This window comes from Solea solea, chromosome 2 (genome assembly GCF_958295425.1).
Source record: "Solea solea chromosome 2, fSolSol10.1, whole genome shotgun sequence".
NCBI lineage: Eukaryota > Metazoa > Chordata > Actinopteri > Pleuronectiformes > Soleidae > Solea > Solea solea.
The window spans coordinates 13,561,544-13,578,383 of NC_081135.1; the positions used below are offsets into that span (position 1 = coordinate 13,561,544).

Sequence of the window (16,840 nt, forward strand, 5' to 3'; positions counted from 1 at the left end):
CAAACAAGTAACATATGTTTTAAAATGTAAAATTTGAAAATTTTAAAATTTCAGTGTTTCTCAAACTGCCTGTGACATATATGTGTTGTTTTCCATATCAAATCAACTAGCCAAAAAAATATTTGTTTTGTGCCATTGTCTGACTTGAGCAGTGCAGTGGACCGGTTTTGGGGCTATTTTGAGTTAGGTGGTTTTTATATGGGTCAAGTAGTCCTTGTTCTGAAAAAGTTTTAGAAACACTGCTCTAATGGTAGTTGTAACGGCAAGTGTTTAAATTTAAATAATAACATACTTGACCCCCTTGTCTATAGATCTAATAATGGAGAAATGAATTCAAAGTGAATATTTAACTGCAACAAAGAGCAGAGAAAAACAATTGGTATAACAAGAACTCTGAATATATGTGTGTATATCAATATCAATATAATATCAATAACACTGTAAAGATGTTGAGTAACTGTAAATAATATCAATACTAGACACCTAAAAGATGATATCTTTGTCATATCAGAATTGGGTTTATTGCCAAGTAAAAGTTTCACAATACAAGTAAGTTGTTTTGGTTGTTGGTGCAAAAAGGACATAAATATTATGATAATATAATATCAAATTAATAGAATAAACTAAAAAAATAAAGACTATAGTCCAATTATCATTATACAATGGGCAATATGGATATTAAAATAGAAACAAATATCTGTACATTCACAAAAATAGTCTGTTTTATCAGAGCTTTGATGTCTGCAATGAAGCTATGTTCCAACCAGGAGGTAATCAGCTATGATACACATTTTACTGTGTCACTGAGAGCTTTCAGTAATTTAACATTTTAAAGAAATGCCCTGATACATCACTGAGCAAGATTGTTAATTAAATCTTTCAACATTGAAGATAATATTATTGGAGGAAATCGTTACTTTTGTGGAGGAGGAAATAGCGGGTCCACTGCAGGGTTTTCAGTGGATGCATCAGTGGGCCATTTGATCAAGAAGGGGTCAAGGTCCGACGCCAGCTGTACACCTGAAGGGACCCCAACGCCTTATGGCATATGGATTCATGATAAACTAGACAAATCACAAAACCCCTCTGAATGGCCAGTTGATACCGATAACCCTGCAGTAGATTAGTTCCAGCTATTTGCCCATCCACAAAAGCAAGTCCGCCTGGTTCTTTCTGTGGAAAAGATGTGTTTTCTTGCTCTCCTCTTCTAAAACAACAGGTTAGAATATTACAACTTTACTCTCACACATTTACTTCTTTAATCTTGTGAATTTACGACTTCAATCTTATAAATAAAACATTTATTTTTGAAGTCTGTGATTTTTTTTTTTTTTTTCAATGTGGCCCTAATACTCCGTTGTTTACTATTGTGGTCAATGGGAAAACTGCTTTTTGGCCAGCGTGAGTATTTCTTGTTGCAGTACCACGAGTGGCCACCATAACAAAATTGTCTTCAAGGCAGAGGGGGCGGTGTTTTATTTTGAAAACGGGATGTCGATGTCCTTAAAAATGAGCTTGACTGAAGGATTTTTACCGTAAATCTCTTTGCAGCAGTCGGATAACCTCTTAATAAAGGTCTTTTAATAAAGTAAGAATTAAGTACACGCCCTTCTCCTTCTCCACGTGACAGCCCGATCGATACCCGGAAGCACGATCGGTTCTGCGTCGCAGGTAATGTGACGGTGAATGAAGGTTCTCTCCATTTTCTCTTTCCTTCTCGGCCACAGCAGTTAATGACACACTGTCAGACACTTGTGTGCTTCATTTTGAGGTGAGTTTCATGAACTTCTTTGTGTTGTCAGCTCGCTCAATGTTCATGGTAAAAAAAAAACGTGATTTATGTCTTCACTGGAAATCCAGTCGGACGAGCTCTAACCTCAGTCACACACAGACAAATGACATGGGTTTAACTTTAGAGAGAAGAACGCTCGACATAACAACAGGTGTTGCTTTCTGTGTCTGTACTATAAATAGTATTTGTGCAGTGTTATTAACCATCATTTAAATAGCTTTCTGTAGATCGTGTCAGCATCTTATCTACTTCTGATTAGTCTGTCACTTGGGTCATGTCAACATATGATCACAAGTGTGATCAATTATTTGTTGATTATCTGTTAATATGTTTATTGTGACCCATCAAATCATACATTAGTTAAACATTTGTTGTAAGGCTTATTATCCATATTAGCTATATCGTGATGAGACAAGATATGAGCTTAGAGTTTGGATATCATCTTATTATTTAAAAGATAGTTATACCTTATAATGTATATAGTTATAAGGTATCTGTGATTACTTTTCCAGGTTTAAAGGCTGTTGCATTGATGATTCATGATATGTGTTATTTTTAATACATTGTTGAAATATACTTAATATAATGCATGAAATATTATCTATTCAATCACTTCATTATTTGTGTTATAGTAGAATTTGACCACATTTATAGGCACATTCACTGTTTCTAACACATACAACTATCCTTCATTTAACATTAGAATAGAATAGAATAAAATAGAATAGAATAGAATATACTTTCTTAATCCCTTGCGGGAAATTCTTTCGTCACAGCACTCCAGTGTACAAAGGTAACGAATGTTATAGCAGCAAACAAATCTTATAGCAGCAATTTTTTTGAAAATTACAAACTTAAAAACTATAAGAATAAGTAAGAATAAACCTAAGAATAAAATTACAAAGTTAAAAGAATACGAATAAAATAAGAATACATTTACAAAGTTAAAAATTTCAATTTCAACTTTCAATTACAAAGAAACAAATCAGGTATTATCTGAAATTAAAGTAATAACTGTATGTTAAGCATCTAATACAGCTCATAAATGGTAGATATTTTATTTTAGAGTGTATTTACTATCTCCTTTGAGAAGCACAAACATCTCTCAAAATATTCAGTGCAGAGAAACAACCTGTGTGCAGCTTTATATCCCCATATATTTTGTATATTTGGGGATATAGCCTAAATTATATTATTTATAAGCCATATCACCCAGCCTTACAGAAATATTGATTTGATTTATATCATAGTATATATTGATATTGAATGATGGCAAAAAGCATATCTGTTGCATATCAACAGACTATTAGTAGGGAGACTACACGTTCAATTCAATGTATAGCGCCAAATCAAAACATACATTATCTCAAGGCACTGTACATAGACAATATCAAGGAGAGCAGAGAAACCCAACAATTCCCACAATGAGCAAACACTAGGCATCAGTGGAGAGAACCAGACTCAAAGATGTGCAGCCATCTGTCTTGACCGGTCGGGGTGAAAGGAAAAATGGGGAATAGAGGAGAGGTGGGGGACAGAAAGGGGGGAGATGAGGTAGAGACAGAAGAAAGAGACCAGGAACAGATATATAACAATTCTATCAAGTTATATGTTTATACAGGACACTTGCATCTGTAATTGTGTGTCAGGACCACCTAATTAAAGTGAGAAACATTTGAGAACAGTAGATATAAAGAAGTGTCAACTGATTATCTATTGATACTGAATACATGTTGATTTCCACTAAAGAATTGTGGGTGTGTGTGTGTGTGTGTGTGTGTGTGTGCGCACAGTGCAACGAGCAGCTGGTACCTGCAGAGGATGAGACAATGCACTGCTTGGCTCTTACTTGCATCATGTTACTGCTCAACTCTGGTGAGTAAACCAACAGAAAAGAGCAAAATAAAAACCATGATCTTCTGTTCAATTTAAGCTGATTATATTGCATGTCAAATTGTGCCTATTCAAGGATGTATCCGTTTTTTGGCAACTGATGCTGGGTTAGTCAATCCTCATCCTTTTTATAACTCCTAAAGTAGCAAGGTATTCTCCTGCACAGAGGAGAATAGCCCTTTAATCGCATCAGTCATTTGTTTGTTTTATCCAAAATAATTCACGATACTAGAGCAATGACTGAAAACGTTTTTTTAATATATATATATTTTTTAGATTCTTAAATTTAAATGTGTGTAGTAGCCTTCTTTCTATACCTACAGTGGTGGTCAGAAACATTGAAGTGAGGATCCGTATTTGTTTGTGAAAATTAATGAACTCATGATGAAAGATGCATCTCCCTGTTATGGCACATTATAAAATCAGTCAAAAAAATCAAAAAGGACTGTATGTTGGTGAGCTAGACGGGATTGTAAGTGGTTTTTTATCATGATAATCTATATTAGCAGTGTTGTCATTGGTTTAGGGAGAAAATAACAGCACTTGTTCGGTTACTAAATTCATTGCCATCTATTTTGATTATCGATTTTTAGTTTGAGTCTTTTCTTTTTTTAAAAAGGGTTTGAGCTGGTCATCTGAAACTTATACGTATAAACTGTCTAGACCAATGTTGTACTGAGCGTTGTTGTTGTTTTTTCATTGTGGTTATGTTAATATATAAAAAAACATAATATAAATAATAATAAATAATATAAATAAACATATTTGAGGAAAAAAAGGGTTAGAAAAAAAGTAAATATGTGGATATTATGATCTTTTCAAGCTTTGGGGAAAAAAATAATCAACATTTGTTCAAATATTTTTTGACATTTTTATGGACTAAACAACTAATCTAATAACAGTGAGTTGCAGCCCTATTTAAATGCATCAGAATTGTCTTTTAGAAAGGAGGTGTCAAGGTCTACTTCATTTATATCTCAGAATAGTTGCCATTCTATTCAACACACCCACTTCCTCAAGGCTCAGTCATTATTATAACCTGTTTGTCCCACAGTTCTGGCCACACTTCCTGCTCCATGCAACACCTCCGTGGTCTCTGTTAATTTCCACCACATCTTGCGTTGGGATCCTGGACCTGGTACTCCACCAGGTACAAAGTACATCATTTCCAAAAGGTAATTTCCCACTCCACCACCTTGTTGGTTGTCTCTGGCTGTTTCTCAATATCCATACTTGTGCGTACTTATCCGTACTTGCTTACTCCCGTACTTGTGAGAACGTCATCAGCCTCAGTCCAAGTTCTGTTCCAATTCTCAAGTATGTGAGCAGTGAGTACGGTTCTCAAACCCGGAAGTGTTCTCGCTCCGCCCATTTTAGTATCGGGTGAGCGTACTTGGGAAAGCCATGTATCCCAGAATGCATTTCGGTGGAACATCGCAGCAGAGAATACAAATATAAACCTGAAATAAATATTTTTCTCTGTTTCATCTGAGGTGACAAATCAGATATTTAGAATTCAAACATGTGGTTTGTGTATTAAGATTTTAATTATTATTATTTATTTTTTTTTACGTATTTATAGTTTATAGTTTGTAGTTTATAGTTTATGGCAGCATAAACTATAAACTATATATTGTATATTATTAATGTTTTATTTATTTTAACTTTGAATTTTAGATTTATATTAAAGTCGCACAGTCATTGTATCTGTTTTTAAATATAATATACATATATACTGTACATATTTATATATACATACTACTCTACACTGCTGTAATATATCTATTTTCCACATGGTACTGTATATTTTAATAAATTAATAAATTAAGTTAAATATTTAAAATGTGAAAATAACAACATATGCCATTCTAACAGTACAAGGAAGTACGCTGCTGTTCCAATTGAAAAAATCATACTTGTGTACTCCCATACTTGGCGAGTATTGAGAAAGGGCCTCTGCTTTAATTTCCTATCAATAACTAGCTGATGTAATTTCCTCTTTGTTAGGAGAGAATTATGCCCCATCAGCATTCTGTACAGTTTGAACATGTCGAATATATATCATCAAGTAAATAAACTGCTAAGTACTTAAAGTATGCATGGACTTCACAATCAAATCAGATGCTTGTATTTTGGCTTTCAACACATTGGCTGCTTTGTTTATTAGATCAAATCTACTTTTACAGCAAACTATGATGGCAAACCACAGTAGTCGGATTGACCTGATGAATAAAAAACCTAACATTTAATCAATTTAATAAAAAATATATATATAAATCAGAAAAGGACACAAAGAGATTGAATTGAAAATTGCATCAGTGTCTTTCAGGTTCTTCAAAAAAAATCTCAATTTAAAAAAAGTCAATTTAAGTACATCATGGTTCCCTATAAAACTCTCCAAAAATTCAAAAAAGTAATCCAACTCCTCTATTTGAAAGCAACAGGGCTGTATAGAAATCTTATTTTCAGATATCCATCATTCTTTTCTTCCCTTCTACTTGTATATGATTATTTGCTATTAGTGTTGTATTGTTACTTCTAACGTCTAAAGTACTGTCGAGCAAGGAGGTGTCACTCATCTTTACTGTGTAAACTGTGTAACCCCCCCACCCACAAACCCACAATGAAATGTAACATTGATAAAAATAAAACTCTGTATTATAATCTGATTAAGAGATTATAACCAATGACACAACTTACTGACTGTAATAAAAAGAATCAACCAGAAAGAAAAGGAGAACAAAAAGAGAAAGATGAATAATATGATAAATATGGTTCAGGATCCAAAGGCTAAAAAATGGTTTTTCCTTCTTTTATTTCTGTGCAGTATTTGTTTTCTGTTTCCTCCTCATCTCTCTTAATCATAATCGTGATTTACAAATTCTACATGATACATTTTACCCATTGTAATTGTATGGAATAACAAGAGAAAAGTAGATAGATATATAGATATAATATCCATAGCCTATGAATTTGAGGAAAAAAAGAAGATATTATTAAGAAAGAAAAAAACATTTTCTCAAAATAAAAGCATCAGCAGCAGTCCAGGTGTGCTTGTGTCTTATGTGCCAGTTCTGTGAGGATAATATACTTTAATCTCCCCATATGAAAATGAGAGAACAGCATTCAAAGTCTGCTTAAATGTAACATAAAGAAGGCGTCAGAATAATGGAAACTTAATACATCTGCTTTGTAACATTTCAAAACTTCTTGGTTTCCCCTAAATGGAACATGATGACATACAATTTTATGGCACATCTCATGTTTATGTGTATTTTGGTCAGAATACTCATGACAGCAAATTTTCATTTTGTCTCATGCGTATTCTGCAGACCATGGTTCACAGATAGAAAGTCATCTATGAACCATGTCAGATTTCAGAATGAAAATGTATTTATTTGTTTAATGTAAAAAATTAAATAAAGTAAGCAGATACTCATGCCTATTTATACTTATACTACAGTGTGCCACAGTCCACTGCCCTAGCGTGGATCTTTAGTTGACCAAAATCATTGCAAAAATTTAATTCAAATCGAATTTTTTTTTATTTTGATATATGTAACTTTTTTAATAACTTTGAACTTGGGTATAATTGTTTCATATATGAATATATCAGTCAGTCTCAACCTCAGGCCTATTTGCAACCTTTAATTGTCATGTTTCCAGTCAGAACACGGCCTGTCTAATCCAGTGTGGTTTACTTGAGCGTCTGCTTTGATGGAATATCTGACTGTGAGATGTTTGTTGTCTCTGTATTCTCAGTGACTGAGGCACTCAGCTTGATACAGCTGTGACCACAGAGCTCAGACCAGCTGATACTTTAAAGGAACCAATGATTTTCAAGTCCCTATTTGGTTTTTTTTCAGTTTCAGGTAGTCTCATATTCTCTTATGACAGTCATTGTGAAGATTCAGTAATTATACTCGCCTGCAGTGACAGAGATGAATCCTCACGACTTATTTCAGGGCTGGGTTTTACTTGTAATTGACTTGTAGATGTTTTTGCAGACAGAAAGGAGCAGGCCATCCACATTCACGGGCCACATTCATTTCAAAGATAATTATTTCTCTAAAAATCACAAAGAAACGTACAACAAAAACAAAAACATTCGGAGAAGAGAAAAATGGAAATAAAGTGTATAGCAGGACTGTAACCATAATTATATTCTTATTTTAATTGACTTATCTGTTGTTTATGTTCTTGTTTAATCCATAAAATGACATACAAGTGTGTAAAATGTACTTGTATTTGCATGAACAAATAATAGGTTAACTGTCACAGAGGAGCAAAGAAATCAAAACATATTCACAGTAAAGACAGTAAAAATCACGTTATTGTTGAAATTTGTGTTTCATTTTCATTTATGAATTAATTAATAATCAATTATTTGTTGTGGCCCTACCAGATAAACAAAAATACCCAAGGCTTCTGTATGAACAATAGTTTTGAAGCTGTGAGTATAAGTGTGTCTGATACCAACATGCTGTATGTCATTAATTACCATAGTTAGAGGGAGAATTACAACATACATTTACATATTAAAAGAAAAACATGCTGATTAAAAAAAATACGTGCAAAATTAGACATGTAACCTCACTGGTACATTTCCTTTCCTGTGACGATTTCAAAATAAAGGTGTTGGTTTGATAAATGCTATTACTATGAAGATGTAAAACTGAAATGTTTTGGCCTGTATTTGCAGTAACTTTGTATAGAGCGATGTTTACTCTCATGGGTTATTTTTTTTGTTTTCACATCATATATTAATTGATATTATGTATATGGTATTTCCAATATACTGTGCATTATTAAGGTGTATGTAGAAAGTGATGAATGGTTAAGTTGTTGAGTTGTTAAGTTGAAATATGCAGGAACTGATTGTGTGTTACTGTGCAGGTTATATGGACAAAAACGTAATGTGCGAGTGAATGTAACAACATCGACATCAATACAGCTGAAGCTGCACTCCACCATGAGGTATCGCCTGACTGTCCAGGCGTCCTTCAACCAAAGCCTCTCTCTGGAGTCCAGTTTGGTTTTCTGCCCTTATGAAGACAGTTAGTATCCATTTGTTTTCTTCTATGATGCATGAACTGTATGTTATTTTTAATCTGTCTGTTATGGCTCTACACTTTAAAGTAGGAATAGGCATGAGCCGAGAGTCTTCAATTATTCGATTATTCACTTGATTTTAAAGTGTTGATCAGTTTAAAGGGATTATTCGTAACATATTACAAAGATAAAAAAAAAAAAAACGTCATTGATTGCGTTCATAAAAAATAAAAAAAAAGATTGTTTTTTTTTGGAACTAGTGATAAACATGAAGGAACTAAATGTTAGGGTCACAGCGACTGCTCTCATATTAAAATTAATATTAATATTGATGCTGGCTGTACATTGATAGTTAATCCTGCACATGTTTTTTTTCTGGTGGTGTAGAATAGAATAGAATAGAAGAATAGAATAGAATAGCCTTTATTGTCGTTATTTTGTGGACAACGAAATTTGGGTGCCACTCCCTTGGTGCAAAATACAAATATATAAATAACAATTTTAAAAGAGAAAGTAGAAATATTAACAATAAAATAAGAATAAGAGATGTTGTTTACATTTTTTCCAGAAACTATGACTATGTATGAATTAACATAAGATAACAATCAAAAAATATAGCAGCAAGACCGGTGGAAAAACAGAAAAAAAGAAGGCACTTTAAAAGAGAGAAGTGATTGTCCTGTATTTGTGTAAGTATGTATGTTTAGATAGATAGATACTTTATTCATCTCACAGAGAAATTCACATCTCACAGAGAAATTCACAATTTAATTTAATTTACGAAATTTAGACATGACTTATCCATGTGAGCTGAATTTACAGATAATTTCAACAATCTAGAAGAGCCACATGTCATCATCTACACACACAGAATAAGCAGACAGAGCTCACTGAGTTACTCCATGTAACGACAAACTGACGAGCGCACACCGACATTGCCTCTCTCTTCCGATGAAAGGCGCAGCGGTGGCGGAATCACTTCTTTGCAGTTATTTCGTTATTGTATGGATTAAAATGGGATAAAGAAAATGTTCTACTCTTTTTACATTACCTTCATATTATAAAGGACATTATCAACCTTAAATATGTCAATTGTGGGAATTGAGCACACTGTACTCCACAAACAACATCCATTTATCAACCTTTTAAAAGTTAAGACCTCCTTTTATTCAAAGGACCCATGCACATTTTGATCTCCGTTTTGCCATTTTCTTCAGATTCCCACTACAGTTCTCGGCCGTCGTTTTTGTTCCCCCAGTTCACTGACAGTTATTGCCACCAAAGTAGCCAAAAAAACATTGTAAACATTGTTAAAAGTTTCAAGCTTACCTGCGCTTTCTTCCCACGAAAAAGGTTACAGAGCCTGGTGTGAATGCTCCAGGATAATGAGGCAGCTACATAAATAACCATATATTTATATGAATCTACTTGTTGAATGGGTGTGTTATAGACTGTAACTGCTTGAGGGTATGAGTTCACCTGGAGACTGAAGATGGTTTCTTGTGTCTTCTTTGGATTAATGACACACAATGAGGCCCCTGGTGTGAAAGAGGCCAAAGTGAAGTTCCTCTCTGCTTGCTTTGAATGAATGCCACCAATCTTGTTTATGAGGTTACATAGGGAGGGGGGAGTGAAATGTTAGAATCAGCAACAGACATTATAAACAATATATATACTAATGTATTTCTTTATATTAAAAAGTTACACTCTACAGTTTTGACAATTATATTATATTATATTATATTAAATGTATATTATATATACATACACACTGAGTGTGAGAGTGGATGGTAGTTTGCCTCTATATGTGGCCCTGTAATGGACTGGCAACCTGTCCAGGATGTATCCCGCCTATCGCCCTATGTCAGCTGAGATTGGCACAGTACTCCCACGACCCTCATGTGGAGGATAATGCGGTAGAGGATAGATGGATGGATATATATGTTCAGATGATGTATGTAAATGATTCCCGCCACTTTGAATCTGACCAAAACAAAATGTAAAGAAATTCACCGCTATGATTTTTTTCTTCTTCTGGTGATTAGCCAAAATAGGTCCTCCAGTCCTCTCACTGGCTGGATGTGGTGACTGCATCGAAATCAACATTTCCCTGCCGGAGGCTGACAGGAGCTCAGGAATCAACGACATGCATAAATTCTACAGTCCCCAATTCAGAATCTTGTACAGAGGAAAAGAGACATTGGTAAAAAAAGATTATCAGTTTTATTTCTGTTTAATACTACTAATTTCCCCTTCTGGGTCTCAACTGTTTTTTATGAAGTATTTTTCTGAGCACTTTATTAGTAGTGTCAGATAATACTAAGCGTATGGCACGCTAACATGTAAAAGAAACCCACTAAGTGTTGAAACTCATCATTATTTATTATATATTTCTGATAAAAGTCGGACCAATTATTTTATTCGATCTGAATAAAATTATTTGCCGAGCTTCCTGTCTGTCACTGCTGCTTGCAAGTCGTGCGGTGGCAGAGCGGTAGAGTGGTAGAGTGTTCTGTGAGAGATAGCAAGGAACAGCAAAGACTTGACAATGACTGACAGGGCGAGCTGCCACTTCCACCCCCAGCAGCTCACATTAATGGAGCCAGTGCAGCTCAATGAACAGAGGGGTGACATGTGCCCTTTTCGCAGATGTGTGCCAGGACACATTAAACGATCACCCAGTGAGGTAGGATTCGAACCAGGAGTGTGCTTTTCCTGTGATGCCCATGTTTGAGAGTATGGACAATAGGATACGGTGATTAACCGGGTCAAATGCTGCTGATAGGTTGAGCATGATGATTACTGAGGACTTAGTTAACGCTCTGGCTTCTTTTAAGGCTTCTGTCACAGACAACAGAGCCGTGGAGTGGCCACATTTGAAGCCAGATTGGTTAGGGTCAAGAAGGTCATTTCGGGAGAGGAACTCAGTGACTTGCTTGAACACCACCGTTTCAATGGTCTTCGAGAGGAACGGGAGGAGAGAGACCAGCCGATAGTTTTCCACTTGAGTGGGAGTGAGGGAAGGTTTTTTTAAACAGTGGTGTAACCTGAGCGTAGGGTGTCTAGCTCAATCGAGAAAATCACCCAGTTGTCCTGGTGAACAATAAATGACAATCGTGTAGATTTTGTCCAGTGCAGTCACCAAGATGGCATGGTATTCAAAGGAGTTGTACTTGACTGAGGGTAGCAGTTGTTTGTATTTCCATTTGTTAGAAATTAATAGGCCTGTCCTGCCTCCGCATCCTAAAGGTTTTCTACTGGATTCAAGATGAATGCAATTAGCAATAATACTTTGAATCTGATCAAACCATGATGTGTTGGCATTAAAGGTACACTAGGCAGGGTTTCTTGGCTATGTAAATATACAAATTCAACTGAGTAGCTTAAATTCAGCTTCAATTGTGTGCTTGCATGTTGACTAAAGGTTATGTTTTCACAACACTACAGTATTCTTTACACACAGATAGCTAAGGCACTTATTTGGCCAAGGAGGAGGCTGCACTCATGGTGTGTTAATTATGACATTGCAATTCCACAATTCATATTTATTAAATACAAATTAAAGGATATACAATTTGCAACAAAAATAGTATTTTTTTATGACGTTGTTGTGGCTAACTCTGCCTTGCAACATAAAGACCCAGGTTCATGACCCAGCCTGACCAAGATTCTCTAGTTTCCTCCCACAGCTTAAAAACATGCAGACACTTCTTCTCAGTGTGTTGGCCCTGCGATGGACTGGCTATTGACTCTAGTGGCCTTATGACCCTCATGTGGAGGATAATGTTGTAGACAATGAATTTTTAAGTTCAATTAAGTTTTTAAGTTTTCCTTAACTCGTTTTATATAATAAAAAATATCTAAATAGTGGGTGGTGGTACATTTTTGTTTATTATTTGTTATTATATTTGTTATTATTTTTCTCAATTCATCTGTTAGTTGTTTGGTGCTTAAAATGTCAAATGTGTTGTCCACAAACAAAAAATATTCAGTTTTAATGATTTGTATGGAGCAAACAAATCAAAGAATATTCACATTTAAGAAGCTGAACATTTTGAAAACGTATTAATTGAAAAATGTTTGTTGTAATCATGTCTTTCCCCCGTTATTTTACTTGCAGGTGGACTTTTTAACCAAAAAGTTGAATAATATTATTATTTCGAACTTGGACACCGGTGTGGAGTACTGTGTTCAGGTGCAAACAAAGATCATTGTGAACAAAAACACAGAGCCATCTGCTTGGAAATGCATTTACACCAGCATTATTGAGCCACATAGAGGTGAGCTGAACTTTCACTTTTATTGACAGTGTGGTGGTGTTATTAACTTGTCTATGTTTCCCACTAAGGCTGCAACTGACAATTATTTTCATGATTGATAAATATGTCGGTTATTTTCTTAAATTGATTTGTTGGTCCCTAAATGCCAATCAATGTTCCCAAATCTCAAAAGTGAGGATGTTCTCAAATGTCTTGTTTTGTCCACAAACCAAGATCATTCAGTTTTAATGATTTCTTTGTTATATGGAGCAAAAAAAAGGAGCAAAAAAACAGAATATATTCACATTATAAAAGCTGAACAATCTCAAATGGATTCATCTATTATCAAAATAGTTGCAAATTAATTTAATTTTAATTATCTGTTGCGGCCCTATTCCCCACATATGGGCCGGCTGCCTGGCTGCTACCACTCACACCCACCAGTGTATAGTTTATAGAGTATGTATTTCATATTTATTTTTAACCATTGGAAGAAGAATGACATCCACCCAATTAGTCATCAAGTGGATGACTTGTTTCAGTGAAGGAATTTCCCATGGAATTCACCCAATATCACAGATGAAATATTTTATCAATAATTTATCACCCCAACCCCCTGCAAGCCATGAGTGTATCTGTTTGAGTCTCTGGGCTCCTCCTGCAGGTACAGAAAGCACACATTAGAACCCCGGTACTGTGCAGGATTGACTTTATTCCCCTCAGAACTGCTCTGAACTGAGCAGGTGACATTTCATACAGATGCATTCACCTGAAGAAAATGAATAAAAGCTGGTTTTCTGTATTAACAAGTTTTTTTTTCTAAAAAGGGGGATTTCAGCTTTGTTTTTCAGAAAGAAGGAGCTAATTTTTCCTAAAAAATAATAATGTCTGCTCAGTTTTTCTGAATTTATTTTAATTTTATTTATACTTAAAAGCTTTCATTCCCTCCTTGAGAGCTTATTGTTAATATACTAATCCAGCAGAGTAAGTTGGTACATATCAGCCTGAACCCACACATATAGTAGTTTAAACATAACATTACAGTTATCACATCTCACATATCAAATGTCACATGTTTTGCCAGTATTTGAGTTGTTGGTGTGTGTGTGTGTGTGTGTGTGTGTGTGTGTGTGTGTGTGTGTGTGTGTGTGTGTGTGTGTGTGTGTGTGTGTGTGTGTGTGTGTGTGTGTGTGTGTGTGTGTGTGTGTGTGTGTGTGTGTGTGTGTTCAGAACCTGTTGTTTTAGGTGCAGGTGCTGCTCTTCTGATTTTAGTGCTGGGTGGCCTGACTGCCTGCATCTTTTGCCTCCACTACACTGGGTTCCTCTGCACACTGAAAACTCTGCCCAGAGCAATTGTAAGCAACATTCCTATCTAACCCTGACCACACCACCTGTGCTGCTAGCTACTACTGTGGATAGTTTTGTAGTTGGCATCTGTTTTGCATACTTCTTGCCATTTGAAAATAGCCGGTCAGATGTTTACTAGTGTTGCAGCAATTGCACTGTCTCTATTTCATCCTGATTTTAACCATGACACTTCTTTCCTGTCTTGGCCACACTAGATAATTGTCAGCAAAGGTTACATCCTGACACCAGATGGGACAACACCAGATCCAATCTCTATAAGCTCAGAGATGGTGAAACAGAGGAGTCAAAACATTTCCACAATACTACACACTGCATCCGAGGATGAAGAGGAGGAGGAGGAGGTGGAAGAGGAGGCGGGAGGAGAGATCATTGACTACATGGACAGAGATGCACAGCTTTCCTTACGTCAAAGCTTGTGCTGGAGTTCAAGTACTGTAACAGAAAAGAGTGAACCGGCTGCATCAGGAGAAAGTGGCAGTTTAAGAGAGAGACTAATAGCTGTGGAGGCTGAGTTTGATGGTGGGGTCACACATGGGGGTCAGGACGAAGATGAGGCCTCGGCTTTCATGCCTAAGGAAACTCAGACAGAAGTCCAGGTTGGAGAGGAAGAGCAAGAGGAGAAGAGGCAGAATGATAATATGTTTGACAGCGCCAGCAATGTCAACCTGTTCTCAGTCACCATTGCTGCTCTCAGTGTAGGCGAGGAAGATGAGCAGAATAAAAGAGAGCTTCTTTCAAACCTTGTAAAACAAACTGAGACTCAAAAACAGGCTTTGAGCAACACAGACTCACAATCTGACACAGCGGCAAGTGTGCAAAGCTCAAATGAAGACTGTACAAAGAGTTGGTATGAAAACAATGACACAGACATTAAAACATCTAATACTGAACATGAACCGGCAGATGAAGTGGAGGAGGATCATGAAGATGATGAAGAGGAAGAGGACGATGAAGAGGATGAAGATGCTGACTTCTCCGGATACATGGCCCACACATGATTCAGAATGTGGCTGCGGTTTATGTTCTGTACGTGCATGCAATATTTGGGATCTGTATCTTTATGGGGAATTAGGGCTGGGCAATATATTTATATTATATTTGACATGAGACAAAATATCGTCTTAAATGTTGGATATCATCATATTGTGATGTGTGTCTGTGATGACTTTTCCTGATTTTAAAGGGTGCATTGATAATCATCTTTTTCATAAAATGTATTAAATACATTTGTGAAATTCATTAAATATGATCAATTAAATTTTATATTTAGATATGAATTAAAAAATAATCATTTGAAGCCTAATTATTTGTCTTATTATATTTATATATTATATTATATATATATATATATATATATATTATATTTGACCATATTTATAGGCAATTTCATTATTTGTAAGACACATAAATATCCTTAATTTAACATTAAAAAACAAAGAAACATACCAGGTATTATCTGAAATGAAAGATAATATTTAGGTAGTTTTATAAGCATGTAATACAGATCATAAACAGTAGATATGTTATCATCTAAAAAGATGTCCAGAGAAAAAAACTTAACTTTTATATCAGGATATAGCCTCAAAATATTGATATGTTATTTAAAAGCCATATCACCCAAACTTACAGAAGTATTGATTTAATTTATACTGTGATATGTATATTTAGATATTGAATGTTGTAAAAATGTATGTAAATAATCATCCCTTAATCATCAGCTCTTCTTGTCTACAAACTGGATTACACCTGATGGCTGTGCCATTAGCGTGTGAATGGTTGTAAATAATGTATGATAAAAAAAAGTGTTGCATATCTCATAAATCTCATAAATCTCATAAATCTCATGAATGTCATAAATTTCATAAACATCAGAAACATAAATCTAACTCTAATACAGGGGCGGCCCGAAAAGTTCATTGGTTGAATTTGACCAAATGTGGTATCTATATACTTTTGCCATCGGTGTTGCAGCACTTGGATGCCCTTGCCCATGCCAAGTTTCATTGTTCTGGCATTAGCCTACTTCTTCGTCAGCCTATGAAGTTTTTAGCTTACCTTCTTATATTAACACAAACTTCAACATGAACATGCTTGGGATTCAAATGGAAGATGTCTGAAAATACCATAGACCATGCAAAGGCAATGCTAGTTATCTGCTGTCAACCTGAACATAATCCAAGAATCTTTGGGGAAAATTCTCCTTAGACATCTACAGTATATATTTAAACACATCCACTGACTAAAATTACAAAATATTATCATTCACCAGAAAATGTTTGAAAAGATCAGGAAAATCTTTATATCTCATAAACCAGGGGTCACCAACTATATAAGTTGAAGGGCCAGAATTTTTCTTGACAAACACTTTGGGGCTGGACATTTAAATAAAATTAAGTCAAATTTACATTTTGGCTTTATTTATTGTAGTTTTGATTTTTTTGATGCTTAAACTTTGAAATAAAAACAAATGTAAAGC

At 35.1% G+C, this 16,840-nt stretch overlaps 1 protein-coding gene across 2 annotated transcripts; it reads left to right on the plus strand.

Moving 5' to 3' along the window:
• Positions 1–1,490: 1,490 nt before the first annotated feature.
• On the plus strand, positions 1,491–15,667 carry crfb1 (cytokine receptor family member b1). Of its 2 annotated transcripts, none has more exons than XM_058623394.1 (8): positions 1,491–1,771; positions 3,586–3,667; positions 4,740–4,860; positions 8,582–8,742; positions 10,783–10,940; positions 12,858–13,017; positions 14,227–14,351; positions 14,559–15,667. In XM_058623394.1, exons 2-8 carry the CDS (start codon positions 3,622–3,624, stop codon positions 15,360–15,362), a joined length of 1,575 nt encoding a protein of 524 aa, XP_058479377.1. In that variant the 5' UTR covers positions 1,491–1,771; positions 3,586–3,621; the 3' UTR covers positions 15,363–15,667. The 2 variants fall into 2 exon arrangements, with proteins under 2 accessions (XP_058479377.1, XP_058479378.1); XM_058623395.1 differs by having other exon boundaries at positions 1,491–1,671.
• The last annotated feature ends 1,173 nt before the right edge of the window (positions 15,668–16,840 follow it).